Source organism: Corticium candelabrum, chromosome 14 (genome assembly GCF_963422355.1).
Source record: "Corticium candelabrum chromosome 14, ooCorCand1.1, whole genome shotgun sequence".
Lineage (NCBI taxonomy): Eukaryota > Metazoa > Porifera > Homoscleromorpha > Homosclerophorida > Plakinidae > Corticium > Corticium candelabrum.
In genome coordinates, this window is record NC_085098.1 from 1,047,738 (window position 1) to 1,066,225 (window position 18,488).

The 18,488-nt window shown below is 43.4% G+C and overlaps 1 protein-coding gene across 1 annotated transcript; it reads left to right on the top strand.

The window, feature by feature from the left end:
- The first annotated feature begins 4,372 nt into the window (after positions 1 to 4,372).
- On the top strand, positions 4,373 to 10,705 carry LOC134189673 (uncharacterized). The gene is made up of 7 exons (XM_062658027.1): positions 4,373 to 4,593; positions 4,699 to 4,775; positions 7,783 to 8,080; positions 8,150 to 8,259; positions 8,321 to 9,764; positions 9,825 to 10,359; positions 10,420 to 10,705. Exons 1-7 carry the CDS (start codon positions 4,473 to 4,475, stop codon positions 10,487 to 10,489), a joined length of 2,655 nt encoding a protein of 884 aa, XP_062514011.1. The 5' UTR covers positions 4,373 to 4,472; the 3' UTR covers positions 10,490 to 10,705.
- Positions 10,706 to 18,488: the final 7,783 nt, after the last annotated feature.

Here is an 18,488-nt window from a genome sequence, read left to right on the forward strand (position 1 = left end):
GTCTACGTTATTGACCGCGAGGTGTCTAGTTCAGAGATTCTCAATCCTCCACTTCCAGCTGTTTCCACTTGTCACGTCACTGTTGACGGAACTGAAATTACTTCTTGTGTCATTGCCTCTGGAGCCGCTGCCTCGCTTGTTTCTCATATTTTTGTCGAAGGTCTTGGTCGTGACGTCACACCGCCGTCAGCTGTTCCACACACTCTTATTGCGGCGGATGATGGTCAACTTCATGTGGTTGGTCAAACACAACTCACGTTGTCTGTTGGATGGCGATAAGCGGATTACACATTCATTCGCGGTAGTCCAAGACTTTAAATTTCCTGTTCTCTTGGGTTCCGACTTTATGCGACTTGTCCGCGCCGTCATTAGCTACAAGAAAGGCACTGTCACATTTGGCGGCCCTGGTCCAAGTCAAAAAGCCACACTTTCCATTTTCAGCGTTTTCACCGATCAGGATGGCACTGCTGCTTCCGTCGAACTTACTGGTCCTGTTGGCCGTGTTTGCGTTCTTACTGTCTCGCAATCTATTCCTGCACTATTGGATCCAACCGTGACTTCTACCATTCCGATCTCTAGTCATCGTGACGACTCACCTTCTGCCTCGAACGTACTCGATCATCCAACCAGCTCTTCATCACTTAGGCAAGCAAGTGCTTCCACTGTTGTCAGCGAGCATCTTCGTTCGTCACAAAAAATTAAGTTACGTACTCTGATTGACTCATACGCTGACGTTTTTGCGCAAACCATTGATGACCGTTGCCGTTCTACTGTCGCTACTCATCGCATCGATATCGGCGACCATCTCCCAGTTAACACGCCACCGTACTGGCTGCCTCCGGCCAGCAGAGAAGAGGTCCACAAACAAATCCAGTGCCTTGTGCGCAACGTTATTGTTCGAGAATCCCGTTCTCCATGGGCCAGTCCAGTCGTTCTTGCCGATAAATCTGAGGGAACAAAGCGTTTTTGTGTTGACTACCGACGAGTCAACGCTTGCACAAAAAAGGACCGTTATCTTTTACCTCGCGTCGATGATAGTCTCGATATTCTATCGGGAAAGAAGTGCTTCACAAGTCTTGATCTCATGTCCGCCTACTGGCAAATTCCTGTCGCTCCGGAGGATATTGAGAAGACCGCGTTTATTACTCCTGTTGGATTGTTTGAGTTTACCACCATGCCATTCGGTGTCTGTAACGCTCCCAGTTCCTTTCAACGGGCAATGGATTCTGTTCTCGCTGGCCTCAAATGGCGTACTTTTATCGTGTATCTTGATCATATTCTTGTTTTTTCTATTGATTTTGACAGCAATCTTAAAGATTTGGAAACAGTATTCCAGCGACTCCGACACCACAACATCAAGTTGAAACCTATCAAATGCAATTTTGCCTAACAAGAACTTTGTTACCTTGGATATCTGATCAACCCTGACGGTATCGGCCTTAATCCCGCCAAAGTAACAGCTGTCACTTCACTCAAAGTGCCTCAAACCAAATCTCAGTTCAAGTCATTCCTGGGTTTGACGTCCTACTACCGCCATTTTGTTCCATCCTACGCCGCTGTTGCCGAACCACTGACGCGATTACTCCAAGACAACACTCCGTTCCAGTGGACTGTCGCTCAGCAAGAAGCTTTTGATAGTCTGAAACAACAACTCACGTCTGCGCCGCTTCTTGTTCATCCTGACTGGAGTAAGCCCTTTCTGTTACAACGGATGCTTCTGATCTTGCTATCGCCGCTATCCTGGCTCAGGTCGACGACCACAACAAAGAACATGCCATTTCTTATGCTAGTCGTCAGCTGTCCGCTGCCGAACGTCGATACGATACCCGCCAGAAAGAGCTTTTGGCCGTTCTGTACGGAGGTGAGTGTGTTCGGAAGTATCTTCTCGGTGTTCACTTCACGTTGGAGACAGATCACGCTAATCTTCGATGGCTAATGTCTGCTAATCATCAAGCAGGTCGTTTAGCTCGCTGGGTTCTGAGACTTCAAGAATTTGATTTCACTATCCGTCACAAGCCGGGCAAAGCGAATACTAACGTTGACGCCCTGTCTCGCCTACCGAACGACACATTCGTGATTCAGCCCTCTGATGTTCCTATCCTCGCTGTTGGTCCAGACACTATTGCTCTTCCGACTCGTGATGAAATCCGGCAACAACAGGTAACTGATCCGCTTTTACATGATGTCCTCGACTTTCTGAAACACCCTCAAACAAGGGAGGCTTCTCCAGAAGTTAAGCAGGTTCTTCGCGATACCGGCACCATTTCGATTGACTCCAGTACCGGTCTACTTATGCACACTACTGTTGTCAACGGACGTCGCTGTCATGTACCTATACTACCACCAGCCACCCATCTAGTAGCTATGAAAGCTTTACACGGTCTGCCGATCGCCGGTCACCTTGGGTACAAGAGCACCTATCACCGTATTCGTGCACAGTTCTACTGGAAAGATATGGCTCAAGACATTAAGACATTCGTTCGCTCGTGTCTTCCTTGCCAGTCCCGTAAGCCTCCTCCACCTCGTCACTCGGGTCATCTACAACTCTTCAGTGCATCTCATCCTTTCGAGACTGTTGGTGTTGACATCTTCGGTCCACTGCCACGTACAACTCACGGCAACCGTTATGAGGTCGTGATGGTTGACAGGTTTTCTAGATGGACAGAGTTCGCTCCAGTCCCGGACATCACTAGTACTACGGCTACTGTTGCTGATGCTTTTGTCAACTCCATCATCCTTCGTCATGGTTGCCCAAACCACGTAATCCCTGACCGTGGTTCCAAATTCACGTCCAATTTTTTTCGCGCATTGCAACTCGTCTTGGTATCTATAAGCTCTTTACCAGCGCCTATCATCCACAGACCAATGGTCAAGTTGAACGAATGAATCGATACCTCGCTGCAGCTCTGATCGTGTACGTCAATGAGCATCAAGACGACTGGGATCAATATCTAGAAGCCCTAGCTTTTGCATACCGCACTAGCTTCCTTGAGGCTATTGGCAACACCCCTTTCTACCTGGTGAACGGCCGTGATCCTCGTCTACCAACTGATGTTTCGTCCAGTACCCCTCACGATCTTGAAGTCGATGTACACCAGTACGGTTTGTCGCTCACCCAGTACATCAAAGACGCTCACACCGCCGCTCGTCATGCCCAAGACAAATCGGATGTCTCTCGTAAGCGATATTGTGATGCCACTTACCGTATCGTTCATTTTGACGAAGGCAGCCTGGTTCTTCTGCATCTGCCTTCCCGTCAACCAGGTCGTTCGCCTAAGCTCTCACCGCGTTATCAGGGGCCCTACCGAGTCATTCGCAGACTGTCCGACGTTCTCTACAAAATTTCTCACTTGAAAACCGGTGCTGTCACCACCATCCACGTACAGCGTCTTCAGCAGTACATACCTCTTGAACCTCCAGTGGCTGTACCTAGTCGACCAATCCTTCTGCACGACGATTCTAACAGTGACACGGAGTCCCGTTCTTCGGCCGACGTTCCTGCTCGCTCTACTGCAGCCACCGTCTCATCTGCTCGACCCGTTCGCAGTACTGCTGGTATTCCGGCACAACGGTTTGCAGATTTATGACTTTTGCTTGTTTATCCTGTCTTTTCGTTCGCTTCTTGTTTAGTCGTTTCGTTTCGTTTTGTGTGTACTGTTTTGCTGTAGCACACATGAGGACTTGTGCCCCAAGAGAGGGATTTATTGTAGAGTGTACCTAAGAATAGCTCATAATTAGATATGTGATCCGTGCTTCCGGTATCGTAGAGTATATAGCAGAGCACCTATAGTAATAAAGTGTCTTTCGTTTGTTCTACGATCCTGCACCCGCCTCTCACTACAGTATGCTTAAATAATCAATTAAATTGATTAATTAATAATAATTACAAACTTAGACAAATACACACATACACACATCTAATTTTACATGTCAGTAATGATGTAGTCGGTATTGTAGAGTTTTGTGAGATAAACATTGCAGAAATTTCCAAAAGATAGTTTCAAACTTAATGCACGACTAACAAGGTCCTTGGATTGAATTATTGTGTGAATTCATGTTAATTTGTTTCTGCTGTGTATGAAATCTCTACAATAACTAATATTAATGAAATAAATGGTCACATGACATAATATGTTACCAGTCCTTCTCCTGGCAAGTGGAACAAAAAGAACGTGGAGCGCGCGCGAGGAGGAGGACTGGGGTAAGTAGCCTCGTCCCCAGACTCTCTCGCGCTAGTCTTGTCCGGTACCCGTATGACAATTCCAGGCGCTGGAATTGTTATACGGGCACCGGACAAGACTAGCGCGAGAGAGTCTGTGTACTTGACAAGAGCTCGATCGACTATGACGTCATAGTTCTACTCGAAGTCCCGGCTAAGCGAATGATTGTCTTGTGCTTGCTAATCCTTGAATCATTGTGCCCATCAGATTGTAGTAGCAATATGATTCTTTCGAGCGCGTGAACTTTCTTTCATGGCAACAGACAAGCAGCCTACATCGTGCTCAGCGTACGACGCGGAAGCGACAGCTGCAGTAGACCAGCAGTCACATTTGAAATCCCAAACCAAGCTAAGCAACCGGCAACACATCGAAGGTATCGTGTACACTGCTTTTCGTATGAGAGTTGTCTGTTCAAAGTAGCAGACTTCCTGATCGGCCATGACCACGCCTACCTCCTTTCTGGTACTGTGCTGTTTAGTTGAACAAGGACAAAACTTACCAGGAACACGTGGGGAGTCTTCCGAAGATGATGCGATTAACAGTCGCTTACCACAGGTACGTTCTAATGTAGAAGTTGTTGCTACATCAACTTTCATTTTCGTTTATGGGCGTGGTTAGGTGCAGCCTGACATTATTGTACAGTACAGTCAACATTTTTAACGATATTTTCATCTATCACGTCGGTGGGCGGGACTCATCACTGATAGTAAACCGCGCCTGCAGCTTGGTCACTATTGTCTCTAGAACATGGTAGGAAAACATCAAGTTTCATCGTGTCACTTTCGTTTGCTGAAATTGAGGCGTCAAGAGAGTGGTAGGGGAGCTAGATTATGCGCAGTTGCATCAGAAGAGCCAAAGAAAGAAAGGAACGTTCAGAAGAGAATTCAAAAAAGCTTGCATGAGCGCTCACAAATTAGTAATACAGTAATATGTATGGAGATGATCTCGAAAGTAGGGTAGGTGTACCTGATTGTGGACACTCCCCGGTAATTTGAGTTACAATCGCTATTTTCTCTGGTTGCCTGCACGAAGAGACAGGGAAACATGTTGGATATATGCACCAATGTCTAGGCTTGGTAACAGTACCTGTAGGACTAGAATCGCACAACATCAGCTAGCGCACTATCACAATGTACAGGATAACGTCTGTAAACAGCCTGGACGCGGGGTGTATCCTAATTGTGGACATTTTTTCTCCGTTACAGAAAGCGACCGAGCCTGAGTAGCAGCTGGACTAGATACCTGAATGGTTGCCTCACAAGCTGATATTTTGGGCCGCAATCAAAACCATGTTCTGTGGTATATTACCTCTGTGTAAGATGGCGTCATGCCTTTCAAATTTTGCAGAAACCAAGTGTCCTGCCTATGATATGATGCAGGAGATGATCAATCATGTTTAGATGAACGTCTGAACTGTAAACTGTGGTTCTGGCATCTTTTTGCGTTGCTGGTAGAGCTGCTTATTGATATCAGACAAGGTAGTTTTGACCTTCCACCTATTCTAGGTGAGTTTATAGGTTTTCATTTTGTGTCTTATTGTTGCCAGATCTAGTAGCAGTGAAGACAGTCAAATTCTGACTGGATTACGAATGTCGCTGATATTGACATTCCACCTACTTTGTTCGTTCTCATTTCATACCCTATTGTGGCCAGATGTGGTAGCAGTGAAAACAGCTAGATTGTGGATTACTGATGTCTTTGTCTAGTATGTGTGAAGATATTCACGTGTTTACTGGACTGGAAATACACGTTCGCTCCCTGCACATAGTGCGCATCTCTAGCACGTTACAATCAACGTAACTATAGGCTCAGAACTTTACCAAAGTACTTGATAATTACTTAACTAACGTCAGGGCACTTTCATGATCCAACAAAAGATCGATTCGTATACCTTGAATTTGTGAACGTGATGGGAGGAACCTTGTAGGTGCTAACAGTTTTTCGCAGGTGAATTGTGGTGATACACAGCAGAACATGGTTTTGATTGCAGCCCAAAATACCAGCTTGTGAGGCAACCATTCAGGTATCTAGTCCAGCTGTTACTCAGACCCAGTCGCATTCTGTGGCGGAGAAAAAATGTCCACAATTAGGATACAACTCTGTTTGGGCTGATCACAGACGTTATCCCGTATATTTTGCTAGTGCGCTAGCATACGTTGTGTGATTCTAGCCATACATGTATTGTTCCAAAGCTTAGACATTGGTGCGTACATCAGACATGTTTCCCTCTCTCTCTGTTGCAGGTTACCAGAGAAACAGCGTTTGTAACTCAAATTGCGGGGAAGTGTCCACAATTAGGAACACCTACCCTAGTAGTTATTTAGTATAAGCAGAGCAATCTGGAGAGAGTTGAATAGCTACCTAAAATTTAGTTACGCATCTTACATAAGTGTATCATATTCCAATAGCTCCAGCTCAAAGTTGTCTAGATTCTGCTTTCGGTATTTTGGCCAAAAGAGACAGAAGAGATGTTGTGACTATTCTAGAACATTTTCAGAAGAAAGGGGACAAGCAAGAAATGATGAAAAGCGATCAAGGCGTGACTTTTGCAGCCTAATCCGGAAAACATAAAGAAATGCGTCCTAAATGCTATATTGACCTTGTGGCCAATCTGCTCAAAGAGTATATATAGTGCTCGTCAGCGTGTGCGAAATTGCTAGAACTCCAGGGAAGGGATGGGGTGTAGAACAGCTTTACTGTTGATGCACATATATATTTATTCAAAAGTACGTAATCAGGATGGCGTGATCTGTAAACAAAACAACTCCATTGATCCTGGGTACATCCCTAGCTCATGAATTCTGCAAGTGACACGCCTTTGCACCGTCTAGATGCGAGCGACAAAGAATACCCACAGAAACTCGTTAGTGCTACTCATGTTTGTCGTCTGTTTAATTAAAGAGTTTCCTACACTCTTCTCTATACTATAGTATTTTGCGTTCAATTATCCGATTGAGGCGTTCAATTATCCTATTCGAGCATTCAATTATCCGACTCAAGCATTCAATTATCCGAGGTTCAGTCATAGAAGTACCAAATCTCTAGCAATAATTCTCTCAGTGTGATACGTAAAGTCAAAACCGCACACATTTCTTTCATGACGTCTCTCTGGCATGCGTCGGGGGGGGGGGGGGGGACTGGGGAGGCTTTACCTTCTCCATGCAATCTTTTGTAGAAGTGCCAAGCAAAGCGCCATGTTTTCCTCAGGTTACCAAACAAACAGATTAATCTTGGTGTGGTGTGTTGACAACGACGTTATAACTATCTGTGTGATGGAACACATCATCATTTCAGTTTGGTGAAGGCTTAAGCCAGTGCCGAAAAAAGTAATGACAGCTGAAGTGCGCATATCACACCTTCCCCAAAAATGACGGACGTCCATGCTGTGGAAGTAAAAAAGTAAAAATGGGGCGTGGATTTGCAGTGTGATTTATTAGTACCTCGGACCACACTACGCCGGTGACCGCCTTATGTTCTAATCACGCTTGCCACAGTTGTATAGTCTTTGGACGTATTGTATACATATAATCACCACCTCTGATAACATCAACTCTTTAACTAGGTGTATTCAGGCTGCCGGACCGTTCTGTCAAAAGAATTCGCCATGTTTGTAGGAGTGCAGAAAATCAGTGAAATGTGTGATCGTTTACAGCTTCAAGTGTCTTGCCAACAGCATTCTACAGAAATAATTATCAGTGGTACTTTGCCATTCTTGAATATGTTTCGTCAGGATGCTCTTCAAGTATGGGCAGCATTCTCACATGACCATGCGTGTAGTGTGGCGTTTGGTAGTGGCTGCGAGCCACGTCATTCTCCTGCACAAGCGTCTGCAGAAAAGTTGGAAGGACAAGAGAAGCTTGGTATGGTGGTTTTACATCGCTTACCAACTTTCGTTTTCTTTATGTTTTTGTGTACTGACTTGATTTCAGCTGGTGAACTTGGCTTTGATACAACAAAGCAAAGCTCTCGTCATCGCCCTTCAGATGAAGAACATCATGAAGGTGCTGGTGTTCTTGACAATCACATGTCATCTGTTGACGTAAGATATTCGTGTAGCTTTTCCGTTATACGTTATGATCTGCATTATTGCATTCATTTAGATATTCCTTAAGACAAAGACACAGTTGGGGCAAGGAGTAGTTCTGTTTTTTGGCATCTTGAAAATCGATGACCTTTGCACACAGTTTCATTTGCAATTGGTTGCCGATCAGAAGCGTTCGTCTGTTTGTGTGGTTGGTATTTACAGCGATGTTACTGCCTTTGGTTTGCACATCAATCAGCTTCTTAGGGACTGTTCTTCTAGCTCGGCATATGTCCGCATGTTTGGCGAAAACCTCCCTGCTATACCGTCTTCCTATTTAGCCGCCTCCCCGTCTCCATTGCTAGATAGTAAGGCAACGGCTTGTGCGTCATCAACTAGTGACGGGGATGTGGTTCACAAGGAAACGGCAAAAAATGTAGCTACTGGAGAATCTTCGGATTCTACCCCGAAAAGGTCGGACCCCATGCAATTGAACAAATCTACCTACGACATCGTTGAAATTACTGCCAGAGAAAAGCTGGAGAGCATTCAAAAGGAATGTCACGTGAAAATAAGAAAAGAGTCTGTTCCAGGTTCAGCTAATACTGAGGTTTTACTTGTAGTGGAGAGCAACAGTAGCAATTGTGACATACAACATGCGGCTGAGTTACTGAAGCAAGAATGTCTAATGGTTTCTGGAGCCTTAAAAAGGGAAGTTAAGATTCCGTTGAAACGTGGCGCGAACGTTGTTGCATTAAAACAGACAAAATGGGAAGAAATGAGAGTGAAAGCAACATTTACAAATGACCAATGCACTGTATACGGTCTGGAAGAGGACGTTCGCGCAGCCGAAAAGCAGATAGGACACTTGCTGCGTCGTACACCATTATCGGAGGCAACTGAAGGGTTTGAGGCTAACTTTACCCTTCAGGGTGGCCAAACGATTATCGTAAAGAAAGGAAATATCGTAAATGAAGACGTCGATGTTATTGTAAATGCTGCAAATTCAAATTTACAACACGACGGAGGCGTGGCTGCCGCAATTTGTAAGGCCGCAGGAGGAACCTCATTTCGGGAAGAATGTGCACGTTTAGTTCGCAAACGTGGACGCGTTACCGAAGGTGACGCAGTGTGCTCAAGGGCGGGTCTATTGCCCTATAAAGCAATTGTTCACGCTGTAGCACCTCGTTGGTCTCACTGGTCAACGGAACACAAGCGTATCATTTCACTTCTAGAGAAAGCATGTTATAACAGTTTGCACTTAGCTGACAAAAGTAATGGAACGTCTGTAGCCATACCAGGTCTTGGCTCTGGTGTATTTGGTGTTCCAAAAGATGTTTGTGCTCAAGCACTTTTTGTTGGAACAGAAAGGTTCTTTCAAACTAATCGCTCTTCCGTCATTAGGCGAGTTGTTTTTATTGATCTTGATGACTCATCCGTGGCCGAGTTCACGAAAGAAGCAAGAAAGCGGTACGGAGATACTTCGGCAAGTTATACCACTCAAGCCAAACGTGACGCCAAGGGTAGCGACGGAACGTTTGCACAATTTTTTCAAACGTTAAAGTCTTTCGTGCCGTTTTTAGATTCAAAAGATACCAGCAAACCTACCACTGACAAAGATAAAAGTGCTGAACATGAGCAATGTCCTATCTGCTACGACCGAGATGTAAATATGAGTCTACCCTGTAGCCACCGTTTTTGCCAACAGTGTATTGACCAATGGGCAAAACAAAAAAAGCTTACTTGCCCTACGTGCTCGCGTCCGTTTGGAAAAGTGGAAGGGAATCAGCCTAAAGGTGGTAATATGACTACCACTATTTTTAAGACAACGTCATTGCCAGGTTATGAGCGATGCGGTACTATCGAACTCAGGTATAACATACCGTCTGGATGGCAGGGATCAGAGCATCCTAATCCTGGTCAACGGCATCATGGCACAACTCGAATAGGATACCTTCCAAACAACCAAGAAGGCCAAGAACTTCTTAGTCTACTTAGGAAAGCATTTGAAGCACGTTTAGTTTTTACCGTTGGAAGATCAATAACAACAGGAGCCGACAATGTCGTCACTTGGAACGACATTCATCACAAAACAAACATGTACGGAGGTCCCCAGAAGTGAGAAACATCTTGAAATTTTATTCGCAGAAAATTGTGTTACAACGTGTTTGTGTTTAGTTATGGCTATCCTGATCCAACGTACTTGCAACGACTGCGGGAAGATCTTCGTGCCAAGGGCATTCAGTAGTGGTCATGTGACCAAAACAGTGTTTGTGTACTGTGTGTTTTGTTTTTTGTTGCTTGCAAAGCTTATCGTAGTTACAGACTTATAATTTGTTTCTACTTTGATTTCTACGGTGTTGATGCAATCCAATTGCTTGCAGCTGTTGATGTTTGTTGTTGTGGAACATGGATCATATCGTATAGTCACTTGTACTTGTCGTTGCCGGTGAAGATAATGGTCTTCAATCACATGCACACTGACGGACCGCATTCATTTTAGTGCACGCAGCTGGACAGCATTCGATCATGCATGCATGCGCGAAAGTCTCAATTGTGAGCTTGGGAAGCTATATAGGTAATCTGAAGTCTGTGTACAGTAATACTCAATTAAATATTGATCTCTCTTTGGCGTCATTTCTATAGTAAACTTGTGGGAGATTTCTTAAAACTAGAAATGTCTATATGGACTCCATTATCAAGATCGGCTTTCTGACATTCCCTCTCTTTATTAACAACATCTTTCCGTACGTATACAATTAGTAAACGAGACGTTGGCAATTGGACAACGCGTAAATAGTGATAACAATCACCTTCATCTTTGATATGATATGAAACCACATATCAAACTAATATTCAATCACAAAACAGAAAGTTGCTACTAAAGTAATCAGACTGTACGTCAGACTTTAGTTCAATTATTCAGATTATATACAAGTAGTATATAGACTACCGGCTATGGACCACCTCTCTAAGGCTTCTAGGAAGCCAATATTTCTTGCACGTCCCAAGTCTGTAAGGATTCTAAGAAGTTATAGTACTGCTTGCACGAGTGATCCAGCTTTTTCCCCATCTATTTGATTGGTCCACCCCCTATCTCCCATCCGTGAGTCTAAAGTATGTATTATCTTGTCCATCCAGTAACTTCCCTCGTCGAGGGCGCGCTCCCCACTCGGCTCCCGAGACGCAAACACCTATTAGGAGCGCAAAAACATGTTTCGCGACCACGATTTTGCAACTCGGCTACCCATGTTTCGGCTACCAATATTTCTGCGCTTTCTATCGGTGCATTGTAGATAGTCCAACATGTCTTGGGGTAGCAAAATTGCGTCCTACTATGCGATGTAATCTATAGTATATAAAATGGCGATACCACCTTTACAAATTCTTGCCGCTGCTCACGCGGTGCGTTATCACGGATTGACTCTTACCGAATTTCCTGTGCGTACACAGAAAGTTCTAGGAGTCTACTGTTTGGGTGGTCGAATGCATCCCAATGGGAAAGGTTTCATTGCTGACCAGTATATACTTTCTCCCAATGAAGTCAATCATGACCATGGTTGCCGCTTGCGGTCATACCACTACGGTGCACCTAGCTCGACAACTTGGCGCCACTCACGTCCAAGAGGCTATGAACATGGCTGCATACGGTGGTCATACAAACGTCGTGCGATTGTGTTACAACTATTACAAGATCGATCTCGACGAAGCCATGGAATGGGCCGCAGAAGGTGGTCACGAGGCAGTCGTCCATTTATGTCGAGAATTGAGAGCGACCAATCTCGACTCGGCTATTTTATGGGTCGTAAAATGTGGTCGTGAAAACGTCATGCGCCTGTTTCGTGATTGGGGTGTCACTAATTTCGATCTACCCATGGCCTAGGCAGCAGACGACGGACGTGCGACTATGTCGCGAAAGGGGGAGCCACCGACGTCGACCAGGCAATGGTATTTGCCGCAAGCTGCGGTCACAAATCCATAGTTTGCCTGTGTCGCAGTTGGAGTGCCCACAAGATCGACTGGGCTATGGCGTTTGCGCAAAGAAGATCATGAATCTATCATGCGACTACGTCGTAATTTGAAAGCCACAGACGTCGACAAGGCTATGGTGTGTGCAGCAAGCAATGGTCACGAATCTATCGTGTCGTGATAGGGGTGGTGAAGACTTCGACACTACCATGGCTCACGCCGCCAGGTACGGTCACATTAGGATTGTGATTCTATGCCATAGATGAGGAGCAATCGACCTCGAATGGGCCATGACATGTGTCGAAGAGGGGGATCACAAAGAAATCGTGCAATTGTGTTCCATCTGGGCCGTTATCGATTCAGATTGAGCAGACTCGCCCACATCATCATTATCAATCCTATAAAAGAATATCTTTTAAATATGTTTTGGTTCCTCGGATGTCGGTTCGGGAGGTGGTATCCAAGCAAATTTTTTTTTGGGGTCCACTTCACACACACATCCCGGATATATAGCCCGGATAAGTTTAACTTGCACGTGCACGGTAGACCATTCTCACGTGCACGCATGCTGGATCATGCATGATTTAGTAGTTCGAAATGTGTTGTTACGCTGACAGATCGTGGGAATTGCGCTTTCTCTGCGAGCAGTTACCACACTCAGTAAACAGCAGTGTCTAGTGAAAGGAGAGCCCCAGTATGGGAATGTTGGTTGCTACAAACCGTTTTCTTTGCAGAAATCGACTTTCTCGAGAAACAATTGACTCCAGAAAAGCTTTGCGTGATGCAGCTATCATACAAGACGGCAGAGGTTTGTACATTTTGCTAGTTAATTGATATTAGTTAATTAAGTAATTATTAATTTATTAGAATACAGTATTTAGTAACATTAAAGCACAATTTATGTATTTATGGTAGTATTTTGAACCTTAAATGTGATTTAATAAATAGTAATTTATAATTTATAAGTGTATATATACAGTAGTGGACAAATTATTTGCCAGGCAAGAAATTTCAAGGGTTTTCAGGATGTTTGTGTTTGAGTGGAAGCACAAAATATTAATAAAGCGACTTCTTGGTCAATGTTGGTCATGCAATGGGAAAATCAAGACTAATTGGTACAGAATTGAGTCTAAATCAGTTGTTTGTTGCAATTTAATTAGATTATTGTTACAACCTAGTTAAAACAGATTAATTAAGTTTACATTACAACTTATCAAAGCATATTCAATGCAAACAATATTACAACCTTTGAAAACAAACTAACTTATCAATTTATGCTCATATCAGCACTTATTTCCATTCTGTAGTCCAGAATATGATGAAAAATCAACAACAAAACTACCCGGCAAATACTTTTGTCCACTACTGTATATACTAGTAACTATTGCAGAAGAACCTGTTTATTAATCATGTACTCTTCTGTTACTGCAATTAATTTGTTTGCATAAGAAATGTATGGCATACAGGCAGGATTAGAGGAAGTTGTTGATCCGGACAGTCTGTTGCCACAGAACAGTTTTTCGTTAGCCTAAAATACATAGAATCAATCCATGATCCATTTTAAAATAAAATTAAAACACACACAATGAAGATGCCTATTTCTCTAGTGGGTGCACAGTTTGCTGGACATAAAACTGGAATGACTTGTTGTGAACACTCATTCTGAACACTGTAATTACAATCTGTTTCTCTCTTTATATCAAGGAATATTAACATGAACAGTTTCCTCTACTCAAAAATCTTGTATCCTTGTACAGTTTAGATGGCATTAGGGGTATTTGTTTTCAAACTAATTGTCAGATTGTAGTTTCTCCCTGTTCTCTGGTGGATTCGTTTGGGGATAATGTTTCTGTTGAACGTGTTGGTTGTAGTTTTGGCTTTCATGAACAAACTTGGACGTCCTGCTGATGCTGGACGGGTAGAAAAGGACTTGAAGTGTCGTCTAGCTACAGCAGTAGGTTGCACTCGAATCTTTTTCTTTTGTTTCTGACTCCCACCTCTTTACCAAACATATGTAGAGCAGAACGCAGTCGCTGCTGTGTACCAGGCGAGTGGATTCCTTTGCCTTGTAGTTTCCAATAATTAGAACAAAACCTTTCTACTGCAGCTATGAAGCTGTCTGTGACATGACTTTCATGCAGTCCATCCTTGATATCTTTAGTGACCTGTAGTACTCTTTCAATGACGTCCCTTGACTTTTCATAGCTCCTCTGTTAATTGGTTGTGCTTGATCTCTTTTAAATGTATTGCTAAAATCACTGTTGTTGTCAGCTGCAGTTGCTACTTCAGTTGTTTCACAGGAACAAGGAGCAATTTTTTCAAAGGAACGTTTGATATCTTCGTCAGCCAATTCATACTGATGGAAAGAGACTTTAGATGTTCTTCTTCTGCTTTTTGGTGGACACTACTGTAAAAGGAAATGGGTTGGCAGTGTTGTCCTAATGCCACTGCTGCAAAAAGCTGACGGCCTTGAGGCGAATACGTTGGGATAGTATTGGCACTTCTTTTGCGATACTTCATTGCTGCTGCAAATTGGTGTTTGCAAGGTTGACTTTGCATTCCGATGGGACAGGTGCACTCACCCAGTTGTAAGTCTACTACCACATTGTATTCTTATCTGACTGACTCACAACAGTGTAAACGTCTGGGTCATCTGATGCGACAATGTCGTCAGATGGAATGGTGTACGCTTTTACTCCTGTCACAGTAAATCTTGTAGAGACAAAATGATCTAATCTGTTTGTGGCAACAGATATTAAACGTCGCTGGTAATAGAGTTTGCGAGTCTGTGTGAGAAGATTGAACATTTGTACCACATTCCAAGCTTTATTCCTTTGGAAAAGGATGTCTTTTATGATGCGTATGCTAGCCTCTGAATTATGGTTAGTATAGTTGCCTCGTGTGGGAAAGTTCTTTCGGAAACACACAGCCTGTTCTTTCCTCTGTTGCCAGTAATCACCTAGTCTCTTTTGAATGTCTGAAAAGGGCTTTTGTCTACTTTACGTTTGATTTCAGTCAATGCTTGCTCACTTGGGGCATAAACAAGTTGTTTTGTTAGTGCCATACAGGTAATTCTGTCTGTACCACAGATACCAAAATTTGAGCTCCAAAGCCATCTTCATATACTTTGTAAAAAATCAAAGACACATAGGTGTAATTCCGCTTGAGGCCATGTACTCTTTAGAGCAATCCGTTTGCTTGCACAGTCATCTGTCTATCATGTTAGTGGTCCAAGATTTGGGCCTCTTCAAGAAAATGCACACTTGGGCAGTATGTGGCACAGTACTGTAAACCCTGCTGACAAGGTAACAGCATCTTCACTGAATGTCATAACTGCAGCAAGTGGTAGAGCTCCTATTGATGTGCCGCAGCTAAGTATGAACACAGCTGTGTTCAAGTTATCAAGACTGGCTGTTGAGTTACAAAAGACTAGCTTTGCACTTTGTGTGACCATTTCATGGACTCTGGCCATGAGAGGAGTGACTAGAGCTAAAAGGAAGGGCATGGCATCAGTCTTTCTGGTTTTTGGTTTAGGTTCATTCATGTTCATTGCAGCTGCTGCTTCATAAGGTTGAAGAAATACTTTCCCAAGTTTAGGTTCATTCATGTTCATTGCAGCTGCTGCTTCATAAGGTTGAAGAAATACTTGCCCACCCTCTTTTTCATGTTCCTTGTTGTATCGTTGTACTTCCTCGAGCAGTCGCTCAAACATAGCCTCTCCATTTTCTGGTCCAGTGTTGTCTGATCGCCATTTTCTAAAGAGGCGTTGAATGTCTCGTACGTTTGGGGTTATGGCTCTGTCTGCAAGAGTGCTCTCAACTACTCGTGGATCACTTTTCAGTTGAATCTGGGTCAAGTATTCATGTTTTGCAGACGCAGCAGAGCTGCCAGACTCAAAGAGACTAATTCTTGCTTTTTCACAGCTTCTGTGACTGGCCTAAAGCTGAGAGCATGGCCACCGTGGATTGGGTGGTATGTGATTGTTAAGGCAAGATATTCAGGGTGGTCTGAGGTTCTAGATGCCTCAGGTGGGTATACCCTAACTATTAAAGTGCTAGGACACATTGACTTTTTGTCTTGTGTGGAACAATGTATGGTGGTTTTCTTTAGTTTGCACTTCTTTTCTGTGGACATTTGTTACAGAGTTTTCTGTTTCCTGTAATGATGACAATGACGAACAGTTTTAAAAAGGAGCCGCCATCCTTTTGCTTTGAAACCTGTAGTGATTCAATAGGTGGTTTTTGAAACCTCTTCAAAATGTGTAATTAACTGGACAGCTGCAGTTTCACAATTGGCACTTGTCCATGCTTCTAGAGTAAAGTTGCATGTTTCAGCTCCTAGGAAACTTTCCAATTCATGCTGACAATATGAGTCAACAAAATAGTTGTACCGCTGAGGGAGCAAGGGTATAATACTGGTAGGGAGGCCTGAATCAGATTTGCATTCTTGTTTGGCATCAAGTGGGTGCTCTAGATTGGCTTCACTGGTAGTTTGAAATTGTTGAAGTGTGTCTTTGCTTAAAGTGCATCTCTTGACATAAACTGACTGTTGTTCTACTACAGGCATGGAGGTTTCACTGACGTTGTCAGCTTTTGTACCCTGTGAATGACTCTCATTAGAAGTGCATCAGGTTACATTAGAAAGAAAGGATTCCTCTTGCCAGCTGAAACGGCCTTAGCGAGAGTGACTTTTTCTACCAACTTTGTTTGCTTTGTCAGGCATATAGCAGGAGGGCCAATCAGTAGTTGCTTTGCATGGTGAAATTGCTGAAGAGTTACATTTTCTCCTGAAACTTTGGTCTTGAAAATTTTACTCAGACTTAAGCAAAGCTTCTGGCGTTTAGGTTGCTTGAGATGGTGGCTTTGGATTTGCTGAGACTGCAAGTTTTCATCAGCTAATATGGACTTATCTATGGACTTATCTAGGATATTTAAAATTTTAATTTGATCAGAAAGCAGCCATACTGCTAAGGTATTCGTCAGGTAGTGAGTATAAGGGCTTGGTTGAAGCAGGGTTCTCCCCAGGGCGTTTGAGTGTAGCGCTGCGCTACGCTTGAATTTCTACTTCACTCTCAGAGATCACTGATTGAGATTGTCTAGATATGCTCTAGATACGGGATAGCAAGTGCATGTGAAGGAAACATAATCTTAATGATGTAATTTGCATGTTTAGAACCTGCTTACTAAGTAGGCGGCTTGAAGAAAGCCAATACTGAATAGGACCGCTGACTGACCACTTTTCAAGAATAGTTCCAGTCAGATTCCAACAGCTGTGCCACTTCAAAGTGCAACTTCTTTGCCATACAGAACAAGATGTGATGGCTACAATTGTGAAGAAAGAGAACCTTTCCTTAGTGTTTCCAAACATTTGTAACCTTGCAGCCATTGCCCAGCTAATCCCTGCTTCCACTGCTGACTGTGAGAGGGCTTTTCTGAACTGAATAGGATAAAGACACCTCTGAGAAACCCCGTCTGAGCAACAAAATCACAGTGCAACTGCTGTTTATCTCTATTGAAGGTCCCTGTTTAGAAGACTTTGACTTTAACGCTGCATGTCTGGAGTGGGCTTCCAAGAGGAACAGATGCATTACAATATTGTAACAGAGTCAGCATAATTTCATTATACAGTGGACAGCTTGTAAGATTGAACACAGTTTTGCTTGTTACTCTCTAATGTAGCAGCAACCTTAGGGTATATACTCAGTCACTGTTTGAAGCAATGATTACGAATAAATAGTATGTCATTGTGTTTATGCATTCAATTGTGTCACATTGTGTATCTAGCAAGCGTGCACTGCTACTTAGTAGACTAGTTAACAGGTTTGTCAATGCATGGTTACAAGTCACAGCAATATCTTGACTTCAACAGCTGTCCATGCTAAATTCGTCCAACTAATGGATTACTGATAGCTCACAGCCTGTAAACAACAGCTAGTATAGACGATTTTCAGCAGCAAGTCTAATATATATTGATAATAGATTAGTATTGCAATTGGGACTTTGTCGTGACGTCAGTGGATGGGCGTGGTCTTAGGGAGGGGCTAATGCTACGCTTTCCTGAAATCCTGGCGAGAACCCTGGTTGAAGGTAAAGTTTGAGTTTTGCTTTGTCACATAGAAGGACAGCTGTGGTGAACAGATGTGTGCCCACAGATTCTCTGGAGAAAATGCTGCAACTACCAAAAAACAAAGGCAATAACCCCACAAAGAGAAGAACATGTTTGTATTGGGAAATTTTGCAATGCCTTGATCATGCGTGTTTTCCATCTTTTCAAATGTC